The 21,568-nt window shown below is 40.3% G+C and overlaps 1 protein-coding gene across 2 annotated transcripts; it reads left to right on the top strand.

The window, feature by feature from the left end:
• The first annotated feature begins 9,754 nt into the window (after positions 1-9,754).
• LOC113033730 (homeobox protein orthopedia B-like) lies at positions 9,755-14,265 on the top strand. Of its 2 annotated transcripts, none has more exons than XM_026187795.1 (3): positions 9,755-9,904; positions 10,235-10,629; positions 12,938-14,265. In XM_026187795.1, exons 1-3 carry the CDS (start codon positions 9,868-9,870, stop codon positions 13,439-13,441), a joined length of 936 nt encoding a protein of 311 aa, XP_026043580.1. In that variant the 5' UTR covers positions 9,755-9,867; the 3' UTR covers positions 13,442-14,265. The 2 variants fall into 2 exon arrangements, with proteins under 2 accessions (XP_026043580.1, XP_026043579.1); XM_026187794.1 differs by having other exon boundaries at positions 9,755-9,943.
• Positions 14,266-21,568: the final 7,303 nt, after the last annotated feature.

Here is a 21,568-nt window from a genome sequence, read left to right as displayed (position 1 = left end):
TGTGTGTGTGTGTGTGTGTGTGTATTGTTCATACACTCTAAGGTCATGCTGGTGTGATTGATGAAAGGACAAAGTGTTAGCACCAGAGACAGGAAGTGGACCCTGCCGGGGAAGACTGAGGTGAGGCGTTTCTGTCACATGGAAACCCAATTCATCCCTCCCCTCCCTGCGCATTCCCACAACACCGCAGTCTATTTCAGTCTGTTTGTATGAGTAATCAGTTGACCTCTCCTCTTTCTTTCTCTCTTCCTCTCTCTCTCTCTCTCTCCCACTTTCACACACACACACACACACACACACACACACACACACACACACACACACACACACACTCACACACACACACAAACATTCACACCTCAGTCAGGCCCGTTTATGCTGTGATTTTCTGGACACGACCGTCACTGACATCAGATAGATGAGGCTAATCTCAGCCGCAGGCAGGCTGTCAGACAGCTTTGCTGAGGTTCAGTGTGTAAAATGGCGCACGACTGCCACGCACGGATTTTTTTTTTTTTTCTAAACGCCCTTTACTTTTGATAGACAAATCTTGACCAGAAAAATAAGATGCACATACCACGGCATGCAATGAAACCAAACAGACCACTAAAAGCAGTCTTAACACAAAACCAAATTCCAGGCCAATGTTTAAAGCACAATTCTAGTGTTTGGTTACATTCATTTTTCCAAACGTAATCTAAAAAAAAAAAAAAAAAAAAAAAAAGTTTTGAAAAAAAATTCCACGACGTGTCGAAACCGTTACAAACACCATTTAACACAATGTCAAGATCAAGAAAGCAGGTTTCACACAAGTGGGATTTATTTTACATTGCACGCGGGTTCCTGTTTTTTTAAACACTCATGCAAGTGTTCGCGCGACAACCGAAGCTTTGATTATGTGGTTTTGGGAAAGGACGGGCTATGTCATGTGAAGAGCATGTGCACGTTTAGCTACACGTGAGTGTGAGAGTGTGCATGTGTGCGCATCATCTCTAATGCCCTGTTAATTGCCTGACAGTGTTCCTACACACACCTCTGCTAATGTTCCGCTTGCTATTCAGTCTGTGGCCTGCCTTCCTCCTGCCTCTCCTCTGCGCGCGCGCTCTCTCTCTCTCTCAGGCACGGATTGTTCTGTTACAACAGCAGCAGGAATCTCAAGCGCTAATTAGCTTACCTCACCAGAATTGTGATCAGAGTCTCGCGCGAGATGTCACACAAATAACTGCGGGATTAAGAGTAAAATACCAAGGATTATTATTGTTGTTATAATCTCGCGTGGCCCGAGGTCATCAAGTGCCCTGATGACCTCGTGAGGTTTAGTTATACAAGTTCAGCACTTTGGACAGCGCCTCATTGCTTCGTTCAGGTGTTTCTGATTTGAAGGAAAAGACCGTCATACATTCTCCTCCTTAAAAAAGCCATTTCCTTCTTCTAGCTTTCTTTAATCACGACAATTAGACCCAATATTTTTCCCCAGACTCTGACAGACGTCGCTTGTAAGTCTCTTTTCTCTCCGAGCGTGCCGCCACTCTCATTACACACGCTGATTAAAGCATAGATTAGCCAGCAGTGGCCCTGCGCACTCCTCACCAGCAGCTCGCTCAATATCAATTAGAGGCTGCGCCAAAAGCAGCTAGTCCACCGGTGGCCCTCCGTCTCCTGATTCCAGCCTCCTAACAGCGCTGGCACTCCGCTGCCTAAGAATAAATAAATAATAATATTACCAGGATTAACAAAGAGAACAGTATAGGGGGAAAGGGGGAGGATAAAGGCGTGGAATCGCAGTTAAGACAGCATTCATCAAATAGTACCTCTGCGACTGTATGCAACTTGTTGACCAAATTTAAACTTATGCAATCACAGATCTGAGAGACTTTTCTTATCATGCCCAGACTCGCTTAATTAAGAGGCTCAGATCCAGAAGCAAAATTAAGGAAAAGTCACTTAGGCCTATTAGTCAAGGCAGTGTAGCCTACCTCTGCGGAGTTCGCTGCAGAAATGAACAGTGTGTGGACACAGAGCGAAAAGCCTTTCAGCACACCGTCAGTAGGTCGCTTCGGCTTAGAGGAAATTAATTCCCATTTTTCCTCGTCTCTGACCTCTTTGGCTCGGTAGAAATGAGGCTAATAGTGGCTGATTTCATTTACTGGTTACATTATCGGATATAGTTCTGTCTAACCTTATTGCGTCCACGTCTTAAATACCAATCTACCTATATTTTTAGAAGAGTGGAATAAGTCGTGTTTGGGTATAACAGACCCACTCCGTTCAATTAGGCTTGAATTTCATTTGCATAATGGTAGTTTCCTCATTTTCTAAGAAAAACATGGGTTGTTTCCGAGTTAATGTAATTTAACTGGCCTTAGTTTGTCAGGGATTATATTTTGCTGTGAGCAGCGACGCTATGCAGAGAAACGCGGACTATGTGAAGCGTTTGAAAGAAAAGCACGGTGCAATTTTTTTCTTTTTTAAAGAACTGCTTGTTACATTATTATCGACAAATATAAACAGTGCTATTTTAGTCTTTTTTCTTTCATGGAAATTTATGAATGTTTGAAATGTGAAAGATAACTGATCGTCATGCAACCGCAGAAGCAATGAAATGCATTTTAAAGCGAAGAACTCCGACCAAATCTCCAATAAGCACGTGGTAAACACAGTTTTGCTCAACCACTTCTCAACCTGCGGTGTCCACTAACAGACAGCCTGTCCAATTAAAAGTGGCCATTGATTATAGATAGCTACCTGCTGGCATATGAGGGAGACAATGTTGGATGCTATGCCACTGCCAATACAGGCTACAGTTAGCCATTCACTAACTAGAGCTGACACCAGCATATTAGATCTGGACTGGGTTAATTCACCTGCAGTTGGCCCCTGTGTTGGCTCCACAGCGCAGTGGTTTACCTGCCCACTCTAAATGCTGATCATTAAGTTGCTTCCAGCAGCCATGATTGGTGCAGAGGGGCTCATATCATTGATTAAAAAGGAAGGCTGATATCGCAGTTATTTCAGCTCCTTCCTTTTCTCCCTCCGCGGTCAGGCTGAAGAGGGCGAATGTAAATCAGTTCTGTTCGCTGAACAGCGCGCAGCAACATTTCATGCTGCCGTTTCTACATGGACCACGCTTAATGGGATTTTGCCATTTTAGTTTATTTTTTAATCCGATTTCAGACCGCGCAATCGCGTCAGTCACGTTTAGCATACATTTCTAAATATAAAACTAAAACAGCATTTTTAGTTAATGGCGTCAGGCTGTGAGGAAATGACAACTCTAATTTGTATGTCTGTGGGGAAATAGGCCCGTAGCTCATACTTATCTCTTGTTATTGTGTGTGAAAACCTCTGAACCTAATTCCATTTTTCCCTCTCCTATTTTCCAGCAAGCTGCTTTTCCATTAACTTTGGGAAAACACGGTGGCAGGTCCATTTAAAAAGCTCGTGCCCCACCCTTCCCATAAGCGTCTCAGCTCCGGAAAATAAGAAATTAAGAGCAGGGCCCATTTCATCATCAGCTCCTGTCTACCCCCAAACGCAGAGACAGCATCCTCCGGCAAAGCTCCCGGAGGGCGGGACAGGGGAGCTTTACCTTAGCATATGTTAACTATTACAAGATGTCTTGATGGAACACAACGAAATGACTGGTAATTGACATAAAATATGACAAAGTGTTAGAGTCTTTCTGAGGAAAGCGTCGCGTATTATGGCGTATCAGCTCCGTAATGTGACTGATTAATGAAAGATCGGCCTCGCACTCACTCAGCTGATTCTGTGAAAAATGAGTTTTGTGTTGTCATTCCGACAAGCCAGCAACCACGGCCGGAAAAGACTATTAGCCGGAATCATTATCAATAGCCATATTTTCAAACTCTATTATGGCAATCAGGCTAGAATTTATTCAATAGATTTAGTTCATTTGGTTGTAATTGATAAATAATCAAAATTTATCAATGTACTTGCACACATTTCACTAACAATCAGGGAAAACTGCCCCATTTACCAGCTGACTTGGTCCAAATTAGAGCTAAATTGATGATCAATTAATCTTGGGAGGGGTAGTGCGCCGTGTTTAGAAGAGGAGCGGCAGAAATGTGGCGGAGAGGAGGGAGGAGAGAGAGGGAGGAGACGAGGAGAGGACGATAAAGAGAATGGATGGATGGGGAAAGCGTGGGATTTGTGAGAGAGTGAGAGGAGCTGAACTGGCTGGTGAGTAACGCACTGAAAACACAAGGAAGCTGCAAGGCGACAGCAACACAAAAATACAACAGTGTGTGTGTGTGTGTGTGTGTGTGTGTGTGTGTGTGTGTGTGTGTGTGTGTGTGTGTGTGTGTGTGTGTGTGTGTGTGTGTGTGTGTGTGTGTGTTCGTTCTAGCTTTATTTTTAGAGGGGTTGCTGCATTGCTGTCACACTCTGCCTAACCTTTTTGGTATGTGTGCCAATATATGTCTCAGAGTGAGTGAGCCACACACTTGAAGTATCAGGTAGCTCAAGTTCGGCAAATCAGACTGAGCAAGGTCAAAGAGACTGATCCCATTTATTCTTTAATTTGCTGAGGCATTAAATTGCATGATGTGGCTTTGCTGCAGTTTCATAATTACCAGCACATGTTTCTAATTTCAAGCTACTCAGAGACACTACTGACCCAAGTCCTCCCATTTATCTGGTGTTTTAAGAGCACAATTGTGTGTGGAAAGTATATGTGTTGACCTAAATATACCTATAGTTTTTAAGTCAGGATAATATTACCAAATTGTTCACACTTTATATAATTCTTATAGTAGAATTTGATGTTTATTTTCTCAATTTTACTAGAGTAGCATACAATTGATATTTTCATCAATAAAATCATACATAACACATTACTAAATGTGACTCGGAATAGCCTTTGCTAAAACACAGTGACATCAAGCTAACACCTTTGTGGCTGAAATTATTTAAACTGGCATTGTTTGCAGACTACAGTGTAAAAAGGGGTCTCGTTAACTGTGTCCAAGGCTCCCTGGCACCTGTAATGTAAGGCACTCATTACCTTCAATGATGCATTACAGCTTCCTAATGATGGAGCCACAGTAATAGACCTAACTAATGACCAGACTTAAGAAAGAACATATTCTAATAGCTGGAGCAGAACTGGAGGGAAAGTCAAGGTGTCAGGGAGGAAAAAGGGATTAGATCTGCAGACAACTGGAGGAGCTTAAGTGACTGAGTGTAAACACAATAGATCAACAGACTGTGCTAAACAGTTGTGAAGACTTATTTGAATAATTTATATTGTAGTTAAGTTTGCTTGAAGTAGGGTTTTTGTTGACAATAGTAAGAGGTAATGAAAACACGCAAGCTTCAAGATAAAGATAGATAGATAGATAGATAGATAGATAGATAGATAGATAGATAGATAGATAGATAGATAGATAGATAGATAGATAGATAGATAGATAGATAGATAGATAGATAGATAGATAGATAGATAGATAGATAGATAGACATTATAGGTTATGTAAAAGAGAAATAAACAATAACATTTAGCAAACCACCCTTTTACAGAACAGTTCATGAACAGCTGACCCTACATTTTACAATATAAAATGCCTCGAGGCAGCTGTTGTTGTGAGTTGGTACTATAGAAATAAAACTGAATTGAACTGAATGGAGAAAAATGAAAAATGGTGTAATTTAGACAGAATGTCTTTTTACATGTGTTATCGCAGACCACAGCAGAGCAACAGACGTTCAAAAGCACATGAAGAGATTTTGGGACTAAACAACTAGAGAGCTTTAGTCTATGATCTGAATAACTTGCTTAGATAGAAAATAAATTCCAACTGTTTCATTTTTGACAAAATGTATAATTTGATAGTGAACTTACTTCGAGCATCACACATCACACAAGCCACAAGAGTCTACTGCAACATACCTGGAAAGGTGTATGTGTAAGAGTACGGGAAATACTGGCATGACTTCATTGGGCATTGCTGTTCATTTAACTGAAAAAAGTGAAATAATTATTGTCGTAATCCTTTACAAAATAATCCATTGGGCTAGATTAGACCTTTGTGGTCATAATTAAAGAATTTTTTCCTCTGTATTTTCAATAAAAACATTTCAGTGTAAAACTTTTTAAAATTACATTTTAATTTAATGCCAAAACATGGCTTTGTATGTTGGTGTATCTGCAGCTACATTCAGCTTCAGTGGATGATATTTGTTAAATGCACATTTATCTGGGTTTTTAGTATTAACCTGACTTAGACTGTAAATAAAAGAACATCTGCAGTCCCCCTGGACTTTAAATGACCTTTGAGTCATTTTGGTGACTACTTTGGTAAGCTCAGAGAAATTTAGCAGCGTATAGCAAATGATAACAGTGGTCTGTGGAGAATATTTTTTTTATTTAATACTAAGTAATACTATATAATAATAAATATTCTTTTCCACATTCAGAGAGGTTTGAAACTTTTGTACTGAAGACAGAATTTGACTATGTCAAGAAAAAATTGATGGGATATAAAGTTTAAGAAGAATGATTTTTTTTTTTAATCTTACTTTTGACCAATAACTGTACAATTTGATGGTGAAATTATTGTGGCCCATCACAATATATCAACAAGCTGTAGAAATCTACTGAAACATGGCTGGGTAGGTGCTGCATGTATGCGTGAACCATGTTTTCTTTATACATACTAAACTAACAACCATGTTGAAACATTTCATATTTATGGGTAACTTTGACTGCCATGAATCACATTGATGACATGAGCCATATATCATCAGCAGCAGGAGGTTGTTCACATTGTTTCTCTTAATAACAAATGAATGAAAATCCGAGCATCCCACACAGAGAGCACCTGAGCATGGGGTCGCCTTTTAACACCACATATAATGAGACGTTTTGAAAGCTGCTGAGACTTTGAACACCAATATGTAAATGACACCTATTGTGACTTTCATTGCTATTTTAATAACCTCTCAAATACACACACACATGCGCGCGCACGCATGCAAACACGCACACACACGCACTCAAGAACACCACACCACCTTCTCCGTGACATAAGCCTCTTCTTTCTCATTAAGGAAATCGTTCTTCTTTGCTGATTATTTTATTTGATGCCGTGATTACCGCTCTGTGCACCGCATCAAGCAGTAACGGACACCAGGCGGAGGGCAACGGGCCTAATTGGAGCATGAGATGCACAGGGTGGTGCAGCCAGGATGGGTGGCCGGAGAGGAAAGCCTCTAATGGGTTCGCCTGTCTTCGGCTCTTCGCTCTCTCCTCTCTCGGGCTCTGATGCAACGCACTTATTGGTCTGCTTCTTATTCCTCTGACTGTCAAATCACCTGCACAGAACTACAGCGTGATTTGTTAGATAAGCGTTTCTGCAGATGGAAAATCGATTTTCCTTTTTAGATTTCTATAACTGAGTGAATGCAGATGCCTGGAAGGCGATGCAATAGGCCTTAACATAAGAAACAACCAGTTTACCTACTGGCTCAGGTTACAGTTCAGTTGTGGTGTAAAGGCTCTTATCCCTGCATCTGCCTTTTGTTGCTTTGTGTTATTGTAACCTGTTCTGCAAAGGCTCGTATGAGCAATGGATTTAACGCAGTTTGATTGCTAAAAAACCGCGGAGAGGGTGGACACGGAATTCTTGATCTTTGAAATTGCTCTACAAAATTGCATTTGTTTTTGGTGCGCTTCCATTAAAAGTGTCTCCTCGCGTGTAAACAGCCGTTCCGCACTCAGATGCGCCGCATTAACCCGGGAGGATTGTAGGCCTATGTGAGTGTGTTTTTACTGGGGAAGATTGATGTGGTCCAGTTAGGGAGGCTGAGTGCTGAGTGAGACATAGACCCATTTCAAGTGGGTCCTTCTTATTACAGCAATAAGTTACAGTCTGTGGATCGGACAGCTGAGGGGATATCTGTCATCCAGGCCGTTACTATACCATGTAGGTCTTCAGATGAGTAACTTAAAACATATAGGCCACGATCGATTTTTAACACGTCTCATTTTATGTCCATGTAGAGAAATTAAAATATGGTGTTTTCCATTAAAATATATCGGATTTTAAATAATATACTTTAAAAAAATTATTATTATTATTATTATTATTATTATTATTATTATTATTATTATTATATTTTGATTGCATTTTTTGTTGTTGATTAGTGGTAAAAGGATAACTCATGTAACAAAAAAGTGCCCAAAGTTTGCCCAACAATAATAATAATAATAACGACTGTATATATTTATATACTTTCACAAACACTTTCCACAGCATACAGACCATCTCGTGGCTCGGGCCCTTCACAAACGCAGTGTTGGCCCTACAACTCCCAATAAAGTGAGTCCCTCTCCTCTCTCCTGGTCTACACGTCTGAATCAAGCGAATCGAGCCTCTGCTGCTGCTGCTGCTGTTGATTGCTTCTCCTGAACCTTCGGGAGATGGTCACAGCTTTCCTCATCTCAGTGCACCATGCACCAGTCCATTTCCTTAAGTTTTCACGCTGTGCCACATATAGGCTACTTCCCCGCGTCCCGGCAGATTGCTGTTGAGGAGCATAAAAGATGAGCTGCCTCCATGTGGTGCAGGAGGGGAGAGAGAGAGGAGTCCTCGCTCGGACGCCTCCTTTGTGTGGCTGAAAAGAAACCTATTTAGTCCCAGGCGGTGGTCTATTCACCAGGCTCACCCTGACATCTGCCAAAAGCCTTCTCTAACCAGCACTGTCTGGAGAAGTAAGAGTGGAGCGCAAATCAATGCGCTGTCCTGTTAATTGTATAATAGACCTACTTATGGACTTCTGCTAAAGGGGCACAATCGTTTAGGGTCCACCACGTCTGATTTTGTTTGAACCAAGCAGGCCTAAATACCTTTAATTGGGCCAGTGTTGATGAAAAGTCGATGGGAGTTAAAGCGGCCGATCACCGACGGTGTTTAAATCCATCTGTACTCGTTTATTTATTTATTTCCACGATTTGTCTCCACAAATCACCTGCCATGAGGGAATGGGAGCTATATTTGTTTTGTTTGTGAGCCAAGGACGGGAGGGAATAGGGGCTCTGAGGGGTTAGAAGGAGGTCTGGTGTGATAACGTTTCTTGTTCTTATTGCCTTTGTGTTTTTTATGACCAATGTTCAAACTGATAAGTACAAAAGAGACTCAATTTGCTCCCCTTAATAAATAAACAGCATTTAATAAACAGTTAAAATTGTAACCGTAGATTTCTGTCCCTTCATTTGCTAAACGAATCCTGGCTTTACTGTGTGAACAGTCTGAATTATACAGTCAAGGGATTTAAAAATTAAGATTTTGATGTGTTCAATTAGAGTGACAATACAGTTTCCCTTTCAAATAAGTGTCAGCTCCTTTAACGAAGTAAAACAAGCCTCTGCATGCGCTCTCCTCCCGTATTTTACATGTGTTTCTATGTACTAACGGAAGTCCTGTCAGGGCACGGACTATATGAGATTAAACAAACACATTAAGATGTTTAACGTGGGATAATTTGAGCATGAAAAGCTAATAAATCAGAGGACGGAATGGCAGAGGATTGAATTGTAGTATTTCGTGCGCGTTTGGGTCTGCGCGTGCGCGCTTACGTGCGCGCCTGTGTTAAAAAAAGAAGGGGGAGTCACGTCGCTGACATTTCCAAGCTCCTGCTCTGATTGGCTCTTATTTGAGGAAGCTCACGGGTTCTTTCAACTAATAAGCGCCTCCCCATCGCTCTAAAGGACATTATAATGCAAGGGACCTCCTTTTTAACCACAAACCGAATTTTCGTTCATTTAGACCATATATACTTTTTAAATTGACCCAAAGTTGTAGGATTTTTTTTGGAGCGCATTTCGCCCTGGAGCGGTACGCGATGCTCTCTCATGCCGACCTCCTGGATGCTCGGCTCGGTGAGTTATCATCACTAAACTCCGGCCCTAAACTCCAGTGTAAGATTTCAACTTTTTGTCTAACGTTGTGAAGTGATAAATAGACTGTGTGGTTAATTGTGTTAATAACTAAGTGGTTTATCGTTGGTCGAAGCAATTTATAAGTAATTTATCAGCACAGAAAAATTATACCATAAAATACCAACGTAAATTTAGTATATTGTGTTTTTAATGCCACCTGTGCTGCCTGTTATATTTTAAAGACTCAAAGCATTTCATATAACTTTGTTTATAAGACGCTGCGGTACTCGGCATATTTACTCAAATCCCCTCTCCTACTCATCCTCTCAGGGATGAAGGATGCTGCAGACTTACTCGGACACCGAGAAGCTCTCAAATGCCGGCTGGGAGGTGGAGTTCCAGACCAGGGGCATCCGGGAGACATGCCTCCTGGTTCAGACTCTGTTGAAGGAACCACTCTCCTGCCGGGTGAAGACATCGCCACTGTAGGATCCAACTCTGCGGGCATGCCGGTGAACGGGAAGGAGCAGGAGAAGCAGCAGCAACAGCCGCAGCAGAACTCCGGCCAGACCACAAGCCAGCAGAAGCAGAAGCGGCACAGGACGCGTTTCACACCGGCGCAGCTCAATGAGCTGGAGCGAAGCTTCGCCAAAACCCACTACCCTGATATCTTCATGAGGGAGGAACTGGCGCTAAGGATCGGCCTCACCGAGTCCAGAGTTCAGGTAAATACAATAATGCAGAGACTCGCATAACAATTCAGGGTGGGGCTTTGGAAACAGTTTTTTTACGATTTGTAAATATCCAAAATAAATACATAAATACAAAAAAATTAAATAAAATCATCATCATAATAATTACCATTTCAATCCGCCTGGAAGATAGTGAACAGAATCGGTTGTGTCACAAGAGGAAACCACGTGCCTCTGTGTTATTAAAAGACATTTTTATTTTTAATCATTTGTCATTTTACCCTAATTAATTTGTAGTTAATTTTCACCCAATATTTTGTGGACGTTTCAAGTTTGGATGAACTACTTGGAATTTCAAAGCTAACCATCGAAATGGCGCCACTTGCTCAGTCTAAGTTACAATAAGCCAAGACTTAAATGAGAGTCTATACAATATACTTCAAGTAAAGGAGTACATTTTGCTTTTTCAGGTACCGCGTGTGAAATATCTCTCCCCAGTATCACTGTGCATAAAAACGATAGCATAGCCTCGCCGTGTCCAGATTTTCCAGTAATAACTGTTTAAGAAAATAGTTTCTGCTTAAATTGAGTTGCATGACGCAAGTATCCCATAATATATTCAACTTTAACCTGATATCTGACTAATATTTAATTGTGAGAGCATCCGGTCCACAAAGGGCTCTGTCCAAGGTACTGAAACATTTCTCATTTGAGGATGAGGAATTCGATGGTCATCTGGCTTTTACAAATTCCAGAAAAAATCCGTGTATCGCCACTCATGGAGACTTTTTTTTTTCTTCTTTTTTTCGTTTCTTTGTTTTATTTTGCAATTTTGTACTTCCAACAATTACACGGGGAGCATTACGGCTTTGATCATTATCTCTGATTTTTTTTTTTCATTTATTTAACCATCTAATAAAATAAATCTTCAAGTACTAGAAGATAGCCTTCCAGATATTTTTCTCGGACTACATTTATGAGAATTTCCGTAACAAAATATGATTACACATTTGTAAAAAAAAAAAAATCTCTCTTATTAATCGCACGTGATTATTTGACAGTTTTGAGAAAACTAAAGAGAGAAGGAACATGCTAGGCTCTAATAAACAAAACACATTACCAACCAATTTCAGTCTTATTTATAACAGTGAACGGGTTATTAAACCGTGATGTGAAATTCATGCAAATTATCCCACTGAAAGCAATAAAACCAGTATAATCATTAGTCACCGTAATAATCCATTCTTTATTCCAACCAGTGCAGGATCCTAACCGCTCAGTGCATGCCGGCTCATAGTCGGTGTTGGTAAACATTAGTGCAGGCCGTGCAGGTGCAGCCTTGAGTGGGCGTGTTGGCCCGAGCGCGTGCCTCCACACAGCCTCTCTCCTTTAAAATGCTCTATCAGCGACGTCTTAATAGGACTCAAGAATATATTGTACTTTTTTAATGGAATGAGAAATTGCATTTTCTTTCCCCCCGAGTGTAATGGGTTTGGGCGACGTTTCACGGCTGGCTGAGCGGAATGAGAGCGAGATTTCACTTTTAATATGGAGGCATCGACTCACGGCCTCGTGCGCGCATTAATCACACCCGAAGATGAAATCTTTATAAAGCCCAGCGGTGTCGCGCGTGCGTTTTCAGCTGTATGGCTCGGTGTGTTTGTGGGTTTTCTCGCGCATAGCCAACAGACGGGCATTTTTTATTTTCGCATAGATGCTGTACAGCGATGCGGGCCATTTGTATTTAAGCCCGCGCAATATTTAGGGCAATTTTCAGTTAATCTGCTTGTAAATAAGATGTTAGAAAGATAAATTGCTCGACTCCTTGCTGCAGAACTTGAGTAACAAACCCTCTGACGCACACATTTTTACACCACAGCTATTTCTGTCTCCTACAGAATATAAATGTTCTCTTACTTTTATTTACTGGAACCTTTTTTTTTTTTTTTTTTTTTTACAATTTCTTTCGAAATACTTCGCTTCATCTTTAGAGATTCGAAACTTTCGGCACTCCCAAAAGCTTATTTTGAGGTTTGGGGTTATAAGTACACTATTAAAATTTTCTCTGACTGTTGGCCAACAATTATTCAAAGTGGTTGGCCTTAGAAAAGTCCTGGGCCAAGAGAAGAGGTCTAATAATAATTCGATTAAATTTAGTTAGTTCCACCTCAAAATGAGATTATTATGGTGAAGAATGCTATTATTGTGTCCATTGCAATATGGCTTCATATGGATGAGAACGTGGCATCTTTCCTGGTTAAAATAAACACACAGTGCCCAAGAAATATATCACGTATGTTTCTCAGTACCTCTAAATGTCGATTTATGTCTCTGATTTCAGGTTTGGTTCCAGAATAGACGCGCTAAGTGGAAGAAAAGGAAGAAGACCACTAATGTTTTCCGTGCACCGGGTACCCTGCTCCCAACACCGGGCCTGCCACAGTTTTCTGCCGCTGCCGCCATGGAGAACAGCCTGTGCTCCTTCCACGCCAACGACTCTCGCTGGGCTACGGGGATGCCGGGGGTCTCCCAGCTGCAGCTCCCCCCCGCTCTGGGTCGCCAGCCAGGCATGGCGCAGTCACTGTCACAGTGCAGCCTTGGTCCAGGCCCGCCACCAAACTCCATGGGTCTCTCTAACGGCCTGTCCTCCAACGGCTCCGGTCTGCAGTCCCACCTCTACCAGACGCCTTTTCCAGGAATGTCGGCCTCCCTCTCCGGCCCTACGAACGTATCGGGCTCCCCACAGCTGTGTAGCTCCCCGGACAGTGACATGTGGAGAGGAACGAGCATCGCGTCTCTGAGGCGCAAAGCGCTGGAGCACACAGTGTCCATGAGTTTCACTTAGTGACTTTTGACCACACCGCACCCTATTCCATCAAACACCCCTCTCCCAGCCCCGCCTGGCTCCTTCTTTTTTCCTGTTTTTAATCCAGCTATTTAGATCAAAATGAGAGAACGAATGAAGTAATCAGGCCTTAAATGCGAGGAGAGAAAAAAAGAGGTAAATGCCACCTCATAAAGACCAAATAATGATAATAACAAAAGGACAACATTTATTGACAAACGGAAGAAAAAAAATGGGGTCATTTATCTCGTTAATTTAAACGGATTTTTTTCTTACCAGCTATTGTTGATAAATACTATTGTAATGATCTTTAGACTATAGGCCCTAATTACCGAGAGCCAAACAATCGTCGTATTTACGTTGTCATTGAGCGTGTCTTTACGCACGTTATTGTGTTCAGGTGAGGTTGTGTTATGTCAAACGGTTATTTATAAGATTGGGTATTTTGATAGCAGCCTGCCACACACACACGCACCAAACTGACAGTGAGCCTACTGAACTGGGTCTCGGGCATGCACTGTGCATGTGGATTTAATAATTAAAGGAGAAAACGGTGCCCACTCAGACTGAACAGGTGCTTTTGTTTGGTGACCTCAGTCCCGTCTGCATGGGACGGGATCACACACACACACGGGCGATCTTTCAGTAGGCCTACTCTGTTTTAGGATGTTTTGTGTAGATAAAACATTCTTGCTATGTACCCGCTGGTCTTTTTTGTGACATGTTTTAACTTATTGTATGTGATATTACTTGACACATTTCTTAAATGTTTGATCTTACATCGAAATGCACCACATTGACGGGTTTGTACCAATTTAAAATGAGCAAACAAATAAAAATAATTTTCAAGAATGTCAAAAGCAAGAATGATGTATGTCTCCATTAAATTTAAACGCATAATGATTATTTTGAATACATTTCCAAGGACGGTGAAGCGTTTGCTACGATATCTACTGTAATACTAGTTTAGGCGATTTGAACTATCCATTGCCTTGGATTATCCACAGTTACATGTTATCAGTACGCGTCTGACTGCTATATGACATAATTTTGTTGCACAAATTATTATTATTTTGGTTATTGCTCAGTGACCTAAAGAGGTGTTTTTGCAGGGTTTATGAGGAGACAGGGTTAAAGGGTTTGTGAAGGGTGACTGGTCTTATGGTGGCAGACAGCAGCGGTAAAGATACCAGGCTGAGATGTCAGCGCTGTGATGTGACGGTCATTGATTTTAACCATGACGGTCATCCCACTGAACACACTGGATGGACTGAAACTAAACGGAGGGATCGCAAGGCTACGACTCAAAGGAATACACCAGCTTATACTGTATAACTTATATGCTTAGGTAAAGGTTGGTGCTATGACCCTAGCACGCTAAAAAGGAAGTTAAAAATTGCTCCATTATGCTATCCAAAGAGGTCATTATAGGAGTGCTAGACGACATGAAAATATCCACATATTATTCTATGAATGGAACAAAACCAGGACCGTGGAAAGCAGCAACCACTTTATTTGATCAATGATTTAAATGTAAAGTTTATTCTAATATGGAGCCAGAGAGGAAATAGTAAATTGCTGTCATTTGCTCTTAGCTAGTGGATGTTTGTTAATCATATTGTTATTATATCAAAACCGGAGATACCTCCGTTTAATTACTTACAGTTTATAACATATGGATCAGTTTAGGACTTTTCCATCATGCAATTTTAACTCAAATGGTTATAGCTAGCAATTTTAGACCAGGATGTTGGATAATACCAATGTAAATAGCATACCTGTTAAAAGTGGGATTGTCAGTAAGCTAGAAAACACAAGGATCCAAACGCATACTAACAATATATATAAAATATTAAAATTATGATTAAAATACAGCAATAAGCTCTTGGCAAGTGTATCAGAGGTGTTATGTAAACATTAAGCGTGGAGCTCAATATTGTGCGCTTCAGTCTGTTCCACAATGCATTAGCAATAACGTGTTCATGGGCAAATCACTATTTGTGTGCCTGTCAGTCAGCACCATAACAACACCATATTAATTAAATCAAATGATATTTTAGATGTTGCTTTGGGAAGTTTTCTTACCATTTTCTACATGTTACACATAAGAAAAGTTATATATAAGTTATATATACATAATATGTTTTGTCACTTCCAACAGGACAAAATTGATCCATGTGGTTAACTTAACCAATGTAGTAGACTCACAGTTAGTGTGTAAAGAGTCGGCAATTAAGCTGGTAAAACCAAGCTGAAACAGATAATAGAATGGTAGTTATATATTTAAAAATGCAACCCAGTGAAGCATTTATGAATCAAAACTAATCATTAACCCAAATCTGGTAAACTGACATGTTTTCAGATGTAATGGATAATATTCATTATTCATTACATCAGATTTATGATTAGCTCTATAATGTTTAAAACATTTCATGCACATCATGACAAAAAATACAAATCAACTGTATGAGGCAGTTTGCTTTTGTACCTTTTCATCATTTGACATTTATCTAAAATTCCTCATTACTTGCCAATCAGTTCTGTAATAGGAAAACCTCTCACCTTGTTTATGTTGCTTTGATTTTAAATTATCCTGATGTGATGTGTGATGTCTATAGCCTCAGAAGCAGCCCTGAATGTGGTAAATACAATTTTTCCATTATGAAAGTTAGCAGACCTCACTGTCTGTGTCAAAGAGTGTAAGTGTCAGCTTAGCCTGAAATCACAGTAGCTCAAATTAATCAGCGTGTTAACCTCATCTCGCTGCCGGTGCTGAGGCCAATTTATGGTCACGGGATGGTAATTGATGAGATATGGCATTACCATAAGCAGTCCCACTGCCTGTAAACTTATAATTGGAGTTTCTGTAACAATGCTGTGAGGTTAAACAAAGGATTAATCATAATTAACAAAAGTATATTACTTTCCCCATATTAAACAGTTGGCTCCCACCTTTTCTATTAGCATAAATTTGTTTGCAGTCATTTATGGAATTATTGGAAATACCAACTCAAGTCGAGACCCTGAAAAATTCATTTATTCCATTCTGTGTGTATATATGAGAGAGCCAGAGAATAAAAGCCTGTGCTTCTGCTTGGAGAAATTAACTTGAATGAGATGGCCTAAAACAAAGTTTTCCACCAAGCAATAAAAACTTTTTTGACTTAAGGTATTTTAGGATGTGTCATATGTTCCCAGCAGGAGCACAAGTGGCTACACTAACAAATGCAGTGATTGTGTTACATTGTTTAGTGTATAACACACCAGCATATACAGAGGGAGGAAAACCTAAAAACAACTGAAAGCAATGGAAATCGTTATGAATGTAAATGAAAATGGAAAACGCTGCAATCCAGCACCAGTGTCAACCTGAGATATGAAGCAGATGTTTAACCCACTCGACCAACCTTTCTGCTTTCACGTTACATTTCAAAGTAAATGCCATCTTTTGTAAAACAGAAATTTAAAACTTACTAATTACCAAGTTGTTGTTTTTTTTTTAAAACTGATTGACTGTTTACATTATAACTTGAGGCCATTGCTTATCCGTCTTGTAAACAGTATTTACATCCTAGTGGGAGTCAATCAATGAATCCAGGAGGCCCACCCACTCTCCAGAGACTTGCAATTACCAGATACTGCGTGGCAGTTGATCAAAAACGATAACAGCCACAGCCAAAATGACTACTGCTCCACCCATTCAGACAGGAGCTGTAGTGGTGTCAGCCTGAGTGTATGTTGTGTTTCTGCTAAATCTAGTTCTATGCATAGCTCAGCCCACCAGATCCGGCCCTGTGCTGACTACTGTGTCCTGGGCTGCAGTAACAGATGTGAAATCACATTACCCAAACGCTGCAATTAGTCTCACTCGCTCGCGGGTTAATGAGTTTGTGGAAATGTGCGACCCATTCCTCATTAGGTAATTTCTCATGCACTGATGAGAGAGGGAGAGAGAGAGAGATGTGGGTATACCAAGTTAGTAGAAATGACACATAGTTTGCTGCAACGTATACTGTAAAGCAACATACAGCTCAGGGAGGGGTTTTTATCACCATACTCACATAGGTCTTCTTCTATTTGCATTAAAATAAAAATATTTGTGACATATGACTTGAATTCATAAAAAAGGGTCACCATTTCCTCTGTTATGTCAAGAGTTCCTTTGCAGAGGGTTTGTAGTGCAGCTTCTGTCATCTGCTGCAGTTATATATGACTTTCTCATTATGGTGTGACTATGCTTTTTGCCTTGCTGTGAGGCCACAGAGCCTGCGTGTGAATAGACAGCCCAGGGCAAAGCTCTGTCACCACACAATGGACAACAACAAAAGAACTAATTAGCAATCAATTACCGACATGTTTCTGTCCTGCACCTTTTATGTGGTTAGAGTGTAGGGCAGGTTACCACCACTCAACATGTCCCATTCACACAGACACATACACACGCGCACACACAGACCACCTTCTGCCTGTATGTGTGTGTGCGTGTGTGTAGTTTCTGGTTGATTTGGATGATTGCAGGGATGTATGTCGTAGCCCAGGGACACACGGTTTTCCGGAAGAGAATGTAACCTCTCTCATAAAGGTAAAAAAAAATAAATCTTCAAATTAATCCAATTTAGGCCTTTAGAGGAAGTTGCTTTTCACCATGTCTGCACCCAAGAGTGCAAAAGATAGTTGTTCATTAGCCTCATCTGTGCCAATCAGTCTCTAAACTCTCCTTTGTTGTATCTCATTGCTTCTCTTCATTGTTATTATTACTTGTAGTTGATGTAAAGGGCAAATTTCATTTCATTAAAGAAGACTGAATCCACAATTTCATAAAAAAACAGCATCGGTAAAGTAGATTTAGTGTCTAATTTGAGCACGTACCTTGCTCATTTCACCATGTTCCTCTCTGTTGCTGTGTAACACACGCACACCCACACTCGCACACACAGTGACATCTGGGCGAAAGTGTGCTGTGAAGAGTCTGCGAGTGCCTCTCATGATAACAACTCTGCATCTCAACAACCTACATCCATCATCATCAACACTAACATCTGCTCTGAGCCTCAGCCTTAAATCTCTTTCTACTCCCCCAGCCCTTTACTCCTCTCTTTTTTCCACCCTCTCTTCCCCTTTCTTACACTCAGCAGCTCTTCTTTTGCTCCTTAAGATGTTTATGAAAAGATGTTTATGAAAAGAGGCCCCTTTTTATATAACTCTCCTTCCTGTGCTCTGACCAAATCCCGTCATCTGCTGATTATGTGTAGACATGCTTTTGTTTAAACCAGCCTTAGAAATCAATATTTAATGATGATGTTATCAGTGCTTTTATGTGTAATTTAGCCCGAATGTCAGTATGAATGAGACTCTGTCAGGTTTATGACGTCAAGCATTTATTTTCTGTTAATGGGTGCTCCTGGTGGTACACAAACCAAAACCCAGTGGACGTCTGATGGATTTGTCTGTTTCATTTCTGTTCACGCATGCATTCACAGGCAGGCGTGCATGCATACACCACATAACCACCTTTAAACCCACACATACACACACACACACACACACACACACACACACACACACACACACACACACACACACACACACACACACACACACTTTATTTGATTATTATTTATTATTTTACTATTGAAAATAAATGAAGTGGAAATTTGATGTGTAAAAATAGCTGATAAATTCCAGAAATACCACACTGTGATTGCTGTATAATACTAGAAAATGGCATTGAATGCAATGGCACTGTCCACATTAGTCTGAGCTTAAAACACAATCAATCAAAGCAAGTTTGTTTCCAAACAAACTGCTTTTTTTTTGACAGTCACCTCTTCAGCTCTGGGAGCCAACACTGTTGAGAAGCAATAATCGTGATAGTTTTTTCAGTCATTTTTCTCCCAATAACAAGCCATTTTTAATCCAATTAGGAGTGCTAACGTGAGAGGCATAATACCACGGCCCCTGGGACAGATGAGAGAATATGCAGGACATTTATCCCGACAGTCAATATTGGATTTCTCACTAAGCAGCTGTGCCTGCTCTCTCTGACATTCTCCACCTCTGCACAGTGATCCGTCCTGATTAAAGCGGCTTTTCTACTTTATCAACATTCATTACATGACCTGGTCATGCATGGCCACCAGGAGTAGCAAAGTTACATGCCTCACGTCGGGGTTTTCCTACTGCACTTTTTCTTTTTATTCAACTGTCTAGTGAAAAACGATATATCACTTGGCGTTCTGTTTCATTCTAGACGGGGTTTTGAAATTGTAAGAGCAGACAAGTGTGTTCTGGTATTCCCCGAAAACTTTTCTCACCTACACTGAAAGGGTAGATTTGTTTTCAAAGGTTAAAGCAGAATACAGCTGGGTAAACTGGTTTAGTATTACAGCATAAAGCAGGTATGTGACTAAATCATCCAACTGTTGTGATGCCTAATTTTGTGATTTGATTTTCTGAATCCATGAATTTTAATCCTGGGTGAATCTGATTTTTGCTTGTATTTGTTGTTTTGCTATTCGTTCACCTTTGTTAAGACAGAAAGATAATTCAATGTGAAACTCTTCAGGTTGAACAAGTAACAAAGAGCTGCCAGTAAAGCCAACAGCAGCTAAACAGTGCCACCTTCTGGTAGCTGTCTGGTAGCTCGCAGCGCTGTTTTTTAATCGTTCATGCCATTTTTTTTTCTCAAGAAAATCCAGATAGATGGTCAATAGATTTTATTTCACCTCGGTATCACTTAATCACTTAATGAAATATGTCTGTTAACTCTGCAGAGAATTATTTTTCCATCAAAACCTAGTTAATAAAACAGAAAGTGGACGAAAAAAGGGCTGCTGTTTATAGCTGATTGCAGTCGATAAATTTATGCAGTGTACTGAATCATTGTCATTGAATACATTGATTATGTAGACTAATCAATGTGTATTAGGCTGGATAAGACTGCCCAGACCACAGTGAGCCTGAATGATGAAGGAACACATTTAAAGGCCCACCCATCTCTGCCTTGAGCAGACATGTTTCAGAGTGTGAGGAAACTCTAAGCAGGTGGGAGAAAATGTTTATTTTATATATTTTAAACTGATGCACAAGATCAGTATGAGCTGTATAAAAAGATTTTCATTATGCTAGCATTCAGGCAAAGTCTGTCAATATATAAAGCAAGAAAAGTTCCCCTCCTCCGAAGAGTTAAGAGATAAATAATGTTGCCCAGGACTTAGCTAGAAGTATTTGGAGCTGACCTAAAATCATTTTTTGAAGGAGTAAGAGGTTTTAACAGCCAATTAAAGACCTTCAACTATATACTTGTCTTCTGCACTGTTCCTGCCTGCCTAACAAATGGCAACTGTCTTGCCACAAGGTACTCTCAGGCTCTCTCAAGTTAGCCACTGACTCACATAAATAAAAACATCAGACAAGTGTCTGCTTTTTTTTTCCCCACAGTCACTGCTTGAAATTGAAAAAATGATTTCCAAGATATGAGCTGAAAGGCCACTGTCTGACATACAGGAGCCTCCAGAGACTTTGTACAAATAGGAGCATGGCCTGAAGAACCAAAGTGTGTTCTATAACAATAAAAAGTGGTCCTAAATCATTAACCCAGCAGGTAAATGTATTCGCTTTTGCAAAAACAACATCAAGCCACCAAATCCCTATGACTAAGGGTGATTTTTGCATTATTTGTTTAAAGAAAGTTTAAGCAATAGCTTAAACTTTGGTATGTGTTATTTTACCATACCAGGTTTGGTGAGCACTGATATTGAGGATCATGCTTGAGTTAGTTACTACACTTTATGTAAGACTTTGTTTTATTACCAAAAAAACAAAACAAAGTGTATAAAGAAACTAGTATAATAGCAGCATACACATGAAATAGTGAGTTTTATTTTATTTTTTAGTTTGAGCAATCGATTTCATCATCCAAACAAAACTGGAGTTGATTTGTTTTAAGTGATTATCTTACTCCCTAAGCTTTTCTGTCAAATCCTGCTCTCTGTTTATATCAGTTTACCTAATTGTGTTTCATTGGGGAAAGTGGTCCCTGTTGGCTCCAGAACAATTATTTTGCATCACACTTTGTAATTATACTATTATGTAGAATTATTCTCATCGTCTGCATGCACCATCAAT

Source organism: Astatotilapia calliptera, chromosome 12, assembly GCF_900246225.1.
Source record: "Astatotilapia calliptera chromosome 12, fAstCal1.2, whole genome shotgun sequence".
In the NCBI taxonomy this organism is placed as follows: Eukaryota; Metazoa; Chordata; class Actinopteri; order Cichliformes; family Cichlidae; genus Astatotilapia; species Astatotilapia calliptera.
The sequence above is the reverse complement of the archived record's forward strand: the minus strand, read 5'-3'. Positions and strand labels throughout refer to the sequence as shown.

What these genes read in the sequence shown, in the direction of transcription:
- LOC113033730 (XM_026187794.1), top strand. Translation starts at nt 9,868, where the DNA reads ATGCTCTCTCATGCCGACCTCCTGGATGCTCGGCTCGGTGAGTTATCA. An exon ending in CTCCGGCCCTAAACTCCAGT is followed by an intron (nt 9,944 to 10,234) that starts GTAAGATTTCAA and finishes TCATCCTCTCAG; the next exon opens with GGATGAAGGATGCTGCAGAC. An exon ending in TCACCGAGTCCAGAGTTCAG is followed by an intron (nt 10,630 to 12,937) that starts GTAAATACAATA and finishes CTCTGATTTCAG; the next exon opens with GTTTGGTTCCAGAATAGACG.